Source organism: Epinephelus lanceolatus, chromosome 18, assembly GCF_041903045.1.
Source record: "Epinephelus lanceolatus isolate andai-2023 chromosome 18, ASM4190304v1, whole genome shotgun sequence".
Classification (NCBI taxonomy): Eukaryota; Metazoa; Chordata; class Actinopteri; order Perciformes; family Serranidae; genus Epinephelus; species Epinephelus lanceolatus.
The window spans coordinates 13,364,074-13,372,311 of record NC_135751.1 but is presented as its reverse complement, the minus strand read 5'-3'; the positions used below and the strand labels follow the sequence as shown (position 1 = coordinate 13,372,311).

General features: G+C 38.6%; 1 protein-coding gene across 4 annotated transcripts in view; it reads left to right on the top strand.

Moving 5' to 3' along the window:
• The first annotated feature begins 765 nt into the window (after positions 1 to 765).
• Positions 766 to 8,238, top strand: part of med25 (mediator complex subunit 25) — a 29,577-nt gene continuing 22,104 nt past the window's right edge. For 3 of the 4 annotated variants that reach the window (XM_033645373.2, XM_033645374.2, XM_033645371.2), the window contains exons 1-9: positions 766 to 914; positions 1,740 to 1,875; positions 1,973 to 2,018; positions 2,132 to 2,256; positions 2,396 to 2,494; positions 2,875 to 2,995; positions 5,356 to 5,512; positions 7,547 to 7,671; positions 7,820 to 7,895. In XM_033645373.2, coding sequence (XP_033501264.1) covers positions 1,751 to 1,875; positions 1,973 to 2,018; positions 2,132 to 2,256; positions 2,396 to 2,494; positions 2,875 to 2,995; positions 5,356 to 5,512; positions 7,547 to 7,671; positions 7,820 to 7,895 — 874 coding nt within the window. In that variant the 5' untranslated portion in view covers positions 766 to 914; positions 1,740 to 1,750. Of the gene's footprint in view, positions 917 to 1,731; positions 1,876 to 1,972; positions 2,019 to 2,131; positions 2,257 to 2,395; positions 2,495 to 2,874; positions 2,996 to 5,355; positions 5,513 to 7,546; positions 7,672 to 7,819; positions 7,896 to 8,238 lie in introns of all 4 variants that reach the window. The other variant, XM_078161332.1, reaches the window with a different exon arrangement.

Below are 8,238 nucleotides of genomic sequence, written 5' to 3'. Positions count from 1 at the left end.
AAAAGTTAGTGTTGAAGATGAAATTCTGAGGTTGAAAAAAGCCTCTGTTTTTCTCCCTCCCTTGTGTGCATGCTGGTTAGTTAGTGCGAACAGTTTATTTTTGGCCAAATTTTAAATGAGACCTAAATTGCTTTTAATGAAACATCAGTATTTTTAAGCTTAAAATTATGTTTGTCACACGCAATGCGTCCAAGGACCGTCAGAAATTTGAAAGTCCAACAATAATTTCTGTTTTTACACTTTCTGGCTATGATAAATGGTGTAATTTAGGCATGTTTACTTTAAAAATCTGTGGATAAATAAATGCAAAATACAGCCATTTAAATATGTATGTCGCTCCCCTAAGCCAAAATAAAAAACATATGTCCTTCCTCAGTGCTTAAAAAATATTTGACATGCCTCCCCTTTTTCGCATCACCCCTCCCCCCTCATAAGTAACGAACAGTACCTAAGTAAAGATAAACAGAGACATTGAATAGTAAGAATAAATAAAAGAAGAGGTACCCAGCTTACAACTAAAAATAGAAGTAAAAATATGAAATACACAAGCTGCTGTATAAATTGACTTACCTGACTTGCTCATTACAAACATGAGCTCGTGAAGAAGACTAGTTCTCAATGGGATAACGCTACTAATCGACGTTAAAAGATTTAAGCTTCATTCAATGTTTTGAACTGTGGGTGGCAGCACCCCGCCACACAGCGTCTTGTATGCACAAAAATCAAAGACGAAGAAGATTTATTTTCGCTACGTCACATTTTCTGGGCGGGCCGTTTGGTCACTTCCGTCAAAATACAACAAATGAAGTAATGCTAGCATGCTGTGCGATGAGAAATAAAGCAACCAGATTTTAAGTTTTATTTGTGTCTAGCTAAGAAATACCGCGATTCGACTGGCAGCTGTACACCACCAGGTCAGTCCACATCACTTTCGGGCCAGATAGCGGGTTAGTTGAGGCTATTTTAGCTCAAAATGCTGACTGACGTTTAACTGCCAAACGTTAGCTTACATTGAATTAAATGCTCTGTGCTGTTCGGGTTGTTTTGGCCGAGCAGACTGCTTTTACTTTCGTTTTCTGACTCAGCAGGGCGATGAGATGGGCTCGTAGCATTAGCCAGGGAGGAGTCGTTTTAGCAGTAACGTAAGTTAGGCTGGGTAATATTATCTTGTTAGCCAGTGCTCAGTAACTTAAGCTGCCTGACTCCTCTCTGTCTCTCCTGGGTTCAGCAGAACTTAAAGCAACAAACATGTTATTTTAATACATCTACAGCTTTAAAGGGGTTCATTTTCACTGTTTTCCATCAGTGTAATGTGTGGATGAAGACTGCATCTATCAGAGGTGATCTAGTTGTTAAGATTAATCTTTATTGACATGAGTGATGCTTTGTATAGAGGAAAGTTTAAAAAAACAACCTCTGAAGGGGACAAAAGCAGTTGTTTCTTTCTCTGTGTTACAGATGAATGATCCCTAGTTATTTAATTGCAGATTTTCAGTCAGTAGTAACGGATATTGGGAAGCTTGGATGCTTGTAAAGCAGTGCATCTCTCCTGTTTGTTGTTATTTTGCACTTGAGTTAAATTCAGGAAATAAATGTCCCAATTCTTCCAGTTGAAATGCAGATAAAGTTCCTGCAGGGGAACTGCCCATATGATTAATTTTCTGCCACACTGTGGACGTCGCTCATTGCTCAAAAATGTAAAATCTGTCCCCTCTTTTTGTCCAAATATGTGGTGGCAGGTTCGGCACTCATGGAGCCGTCCACTAAGCCTGGGAACAACCAGGTGGCTGATGTGGTGTTTGTCATCGAAGGGACGGCAAATCTTGGACCTTACTTTGAATCTTTAAGAAAGAATTATATACTGCCAGCTATAGAGTAAGAACATTAAAACACTGCCTGTTATTATTCCTTTATTATTCATGCTGCCATGTCTAAATGCATCTGTTTTATTTTTTTATTTCATTAAAAATAGATATTTCAATGGAGGGCCTCCAGCAGAAACAGATTTTGGTGGAGATGTGAGTGTTTACCCTAAGTTTTTTTTTTGTCAATGATTTCAGATGATTGCACAGAGAAGCATTTTTTTGATGTTGTGAATGTAAGTATTCCTTTGTTTCTATTGTCCTTCTAGTATGGAGGGACACAGTACGGTCTTGTGGTGTTCAACACAGTGGACTGTGCCCCCGAGTCATACGTCCAGTGTCACGCCCCAACCAGCTCTGCCTTTGAGTTTGTCTCGTGGATCGACAGCATCCAGTAACTTGAAAAACAGTCTGCTTGATTATTACGACGTTGACATTCTTGTGGTTTCATACTGCTTTATTTCATCGCAACAGAGACAAATGTAACTTTACGATTTTGCAAATATTAAATATGACCCCGTTTCTCTGCACAGGTTCATGGGAGGTGGAGCGGAAAGCTGTAGTCTAATTGCAGAGGGACTCTCTGTGGCCTTGCAGCTCTTTGATGACTTTAAGAAGATGAGGGAGCAAATGTAAGGCAGTCTTTTTGTTTCACACTGCTCTCTAAATCCTTGAAACAGTTTGTACATTTTTAAAGTACAGTTACTGCCCACCAGTGGAGGGCTTACAGTTATCCCTCCATTACTACAATATAATGCTTCTTGTAATGTTTTAACACTCAGCCTATTGCATCAAGTTTGTCCTGTTTGGTCAATATAAAGTAATAAAATCTGTATAGAGTTAATTTTCATTTTAAAATGCAGCCTTAAAATGAAAATGAGACGGCTTTAATAAACTCTGACTGTCTTAAAGTCTGTGCAGAAATCCTTCAAATTTTTACATCAAATTCAAGTCTTAAAAAAATCCCAGTAAGTTGAAAATCTTTGCCTTTTGCTTTCTCTCTTTCTGCCAGAGGTCAAACCCACAAGGTGTGTGTGCTGCTGTGTAACTCTCCTCCATACCTGCTCCCTGCCGTGGAGAGTGTCAGCTACACCGGCTGCACAGCAGACAACTTGGTCAAAATCATCAGAGACGTGAGTCATCACTTGCATTTTGTCTTCAGCAAATACTCAGCTGGGGATGACAAACCTAATTGTGTCATTCAGTCACTCTTGAGAACTGGGACAAAATCTTATTTTGAGAAAAAAAAAATGTATTCTTCAAATATGCTGGGAAAATGTATTTTAAAAGATCAGTCTTGACTGTTAAACCTTGTAATGGGCCAACCTCTCAGTGATTGCGTTTTTTTTTTAATGCCTCCACACCAGCGATAGCCATGGCTTGAGGCTTTATTTTTTTGGGATGTCCGTTCATCCATCCGTCCATCCGTCCCATCCTTGTGAACCCGATGTCTCGAGAACACCTTTAGGGAATTTATTCAAAGTTGGCTCAGTTATCCACTTGAACCCAACAATGAACGGATTAGTTTTTGGTGGTCATAGGTCAAAAGCCAAGGTCATTATATCATAAGAATGCCTTGAGGAAATTTTTTCAAATTTGGTTCAAACGTTCACTTGGACTCAGTATGAACTGATTAGATTTTGGTGGTCAAGGTTCAAAGGTCAAGCTGGCCATGACCTTGCATCCATCTCATTGTGGTGAATGCGATGATTCAAAAATAGAGAGAAAAGAGAGAATTTCTTAAAATTTAAGCACAACTGTCTACTTGGACTCAACGATGAATAGATTAGACTTTGGTGGTCAAAGGTCATGGTCACTGTGACCTTGCATCCATCTCATTCTTTTTTTTGATACTTTTTCTTTATTGCATTTTTGAAAACGTAACATAGATCTCCCAAAAGAGGAGACAAATAAACACAAACATTTTTTTTTCGCGATTGCTTTTTTACAAGCTGCTAACAAGATTTTCAGTAAATATTTGTCCTCTTTTAACACAACATGCATCCATCTCATTCTTGTGGATGCAATATCTCAAAAACAGCTTCAGGATGTTTTTTCAAATTTGGCAAAAACATTCACTTAGTCTCAAGGATGAACTGATTACATTGCGGTGGTCAAAGTTCAAGGTCAATGTGACCATACGTCTGTCTCGTTTTTGTGAACACAATATCTCTAGAACACCTCAAGGGAATATATATATATATTGACACAAATGTCCACTTGGACTGGAGAATAAACTTATTAGAATTTTGTGGGGTCAAAGGTCAAGGTCAGTGTGACCTCACAAAATATGTTTTTGGCTATAACTCAAGAATTCATATGCTTATTATGACAAAACTTCACACAAATGTCTAATAGGATAAGACAATGGAGTGATGACATTTTGTATCCAAAAGGTCAAAGGTCAGCTTCACTGTGACATCATAATATTCTGCATAAAACACTTTCTGGCCATTATTCAACGTCATATCTCAGGAACAGAAGGGGAGACATTCGGGTCGATCTTCTGTTTTGTCGGGGGGTTATGGGTGTGAAGCATCCATGTTTTCACCGACATGCATGTAAATTGTAAGAGAAACTTGACTGGTGTGCATACAACCGTAGGGCTGTAATTCTAGTACTTCTAGTTTTTGAAAAGCATACATAATGGATGTCAGGGGTCAAGTCTGATGGAGATGAAGTCTTTTGGAGTTGAAAAAAGTTTTATATTTTTTAATTTCACTGCAGTCATAGTGAGTAGCCATTTTATTTTTCAAAGTTGCCAAGAGTTCACTTAATGTTAATCAAAATATTAATTTTTATACCATAATTCTCATTTGGTTTTGATTTTAAAGGGCTGTGATTTTGACATGTTATCGTTGAAACACACCTGATAGCAATATTATTACACAGAAAGCTCACAGGTACTTGAGCAGCATCCCCGCCTTTTTGGAAACCAGGAAGTAATGTCCTTAGGATGTAGCTAACCCCTTATATGTCAAATTAAATTATGTTTTTGTAGAAATCTAAAGGAGTTGACAAAAATCTTGGACACATCTTTAAAGGGCCCAAATTTTCACAAAAAGAAAATAAAACAAAACGAATATAGAAGTACATCTTACACAGATTTTATCAGTACATACTGTTAGTTTTAGATTTTGAAGTCTTTTATTACATTTTTCAATTGTTTGGAATTGTGAATTCTTGTCTAGGATAAGGATGTTACCTGGCACAGGGCAAGTTTGGAAGTTAAAATATAAAAGCAGATCGAAATATTTTATAAATCATATTTATTTCATTATTTCAAAAATACTTAAAAAAAGAATGTTTCACCTCAGAAATCATATCAATGTTGATAAGTTATAATTTTATTTTTATTTTTATTTTTTGCTAGGATATGATTTTTCCCAATTGTCAAGAGTGGGTGGATTATATTTGTATTTTATTTACTTTTTTTGATGGTTAAAATGCAAAATGTATTTCATTAAAGGTATTTAATTTTCATATTTCTTAGAGAGGAATTCACTTCTCTGTGGTGGCCCCACGGAAACTTCCTGCCCTAAGGGCTTTGTTTGAGCGAGCATCTCCAGTAGGAGGTGCGGTTGAACCCCATCCAGACTACAGTCAGGACCCCTTCCACATGGTCCTGGTCAGAGGCATCTCGCTTCCTGGTGAGAAACATCATTTAAATCCTTGTTTGTGTGGGGGCCACTGCGCTCAGACCTGTGCTGTCCAGATCATTTAAATATCTTCTGAAAAAAATAGAATTGCATCAGACTGTATGGGTGTATAGTTGAAATATTTTTTATTGGCCCTCCAGCTGTAATCAGTATCTTTGAATAAGCAATTTTGTTTGTGGTTTACAGATAAAGCAGTTAATTCCTTCATTACAGCATTAAGGATAATTACTATCATGTAACCCTACAGGTGGCAGTGGATAGCTGCTTCACAACCCAGAACTTATGCACTTAAATAACTGTCACTCACACAGGCATTACTCCAGCTTTACTAATCTTTAGGGAATGCCCCCGTTGTAGTTTTTACTGTATGCTACCCAGCAAGCACTCAGCATCAGACAAAGTCAGCAACTAGCTGGTGCAGAAAGTCAAATATCTGGCAGATAAAGAGACTTTTCAGTTTGATTTTCCAGTTTTTTCAGCAGTGAAGGCGATGTGATTGCTGATTATTAAGTCTTAATGTGTAAAACGCAACAGATCATTGAATGTACACCCTGACAACTGTCATTTACATTTTCAAATGTTTCTTTGAAAAGATGTGATATAACTGTTGTTACATTAGTACAACACTATGGCCCTGTAGTCAAATTTAAATTATTTATTTGAAATGTAAAAATACTTATTTCACCAGTGTATTGGGAACAAACTGTGTAACACAAAAACAAAAAGCAGAGCCACTAGATGGCAGAAGGTTACTTTACAACAACAGTTCTCTCACCCGCAAAAAGTCCCCAGATTCTAGTAGATTTGTTTTTTTACGGTTGTTTATGATGCGATTATATCCTGCCATATTGGTTGTGTTACCATAGGTGGTGTATGGTACCCACGTGTAGCTTAGCCTGTAAATTATAGTTTTTCTGTCAGTGCAACAGGAGGATTTTCCAGTTCTGTTGTTTGTCTGTTATCTCCGACTCCGGCAGTGACCATGGTGTCTGGAAAAGTGCAGCTGCAGGTTACCAGAATTGCCGATCCTGCTTCTGATTTTAGTAATCAAAATCGAAAGCTTATTTTGATCAATTTTAGATTTAGAATTGAAATTGCCACACACGTAGCACTTTGTGAATGCTGTGTGTCTGTCAGCTGGTTGTGGAGCTCGTCTGCCCACAAGTGACCAAAGCAGTCAACCAGTGCAGCTTAAGTAATGGAAGTTACTGACCTTATTCCTTTGACTTCCTTTGCCCGACCATAAGCGACAGGCATCCAAGAGACACAGCTCTGAAAAAATGCAAATATAGTGAGGCGAAATGGCATCAAGCGTGAATCTGGGGGCAGCTTTTCCTTTTACCTTTGCTGATGAGCTTCTTTACTTACAGGAACTGACAGTCCTGCATAGTCTACCTTAAGATTGTTTGGTGCAGCCAGTTCTCATCCCAGATGGCTACAATACATGGAATTCAAAAATGTATTGTGAAGCATTTTGTAACTTTTGTTTTGAAAGTACTCTTTCAATAAATCTTACCTTCAGAGACAAGCAAACACGTTCTGAAAGAGGAAGAGGAGTTTTGGAGTGCCTGTGCACTAAAGCTGGCGTTAGTGTTGTTTGTTCTCCTTTCATACATCTTTTTTTGTGTGTGCTTTTCAGTGTGGTGCTAAATTGCCCTTTTAGTCTTCGTTTTCTCTCGGAGGTCCTTCCTCTACCAGCAGCAGACTTTCCTCCAAGCTCCAGTCTGATTTTGATGATATTTCATTTTGGCCTGTTTTCTATAATTACATCCTGACTAATACTGTTGCTAATTTCACATGTATGAACTGCTGAAGGAGATTTTCAAAAGTTAAAAATTCCACTGTAAGATGATGTGGTTAATCATGTGAAATCATTGTTTAGTTGCCGGTAGCATCAGCAGTTGTAAATAAAGACAGTGTGAGCTATTCCAAATGGTGACTCCTACACCTTTCTGTGAGTCAGTGTGAAGTTTACATCTCAAAACTGAGTACAAACTCTAAGTTCATCCCAGTGTCTGTCTCCAGTTTCCTCAGGTGGAGGACCTGGGCCGCTCAAACCTGTCATCCCTCCTCAGCCGCTGCCTGTCAGTCAGCCTCTTGGTGGAGCTTCACAGCCCCCTCCACCCATTAACACAACCCACCCTTATCAGGTAATGGGCAAGCAGCCACACAGCGTAAGGCTGCCTGGAGACTAATTCCTGCTGCCTGCTTTTGGCTCTGTTTCAGACAGTGGTGTTTATGTTCCTTCCCTAAAACGTTTTACCCAGCATTGTCTTCCTTTAATCTGTTCGCTGACAGAATCCGGCCCCCATGACTGCTGCTCAGGTGGCTGCACAGATGGCCGTGGATGCAGCCAACAACCAGAAGAGTCGCTGTGAGTTACCAGTGGACTCTGTGGGCCTTTTGCGAACAATTTATGTTAGCCAAGCTTTTAGTTGTGGTGTCTCTGTCTGCATACTGTATTTGTTACTGTCTTGCTTACAGTAAAGATGATGTTGCTATCCTTTTTTCTTTTTCTTTTTTACATGTTTGGATTTTTAAAGATGCTCTCACCCAGAGTGACCTATAATTTCGGGATCTTTAGACTCATGAATGAATGAAAAGTGACCAAAAAATAGTAAAGGACAGAATATATTTTTTAGCAGTGGACGTAATCTACATTATATGTTTTTAAACATGGTATGTGTTCTGACTTTTGTCGTGTTCCCTCTGCCTCC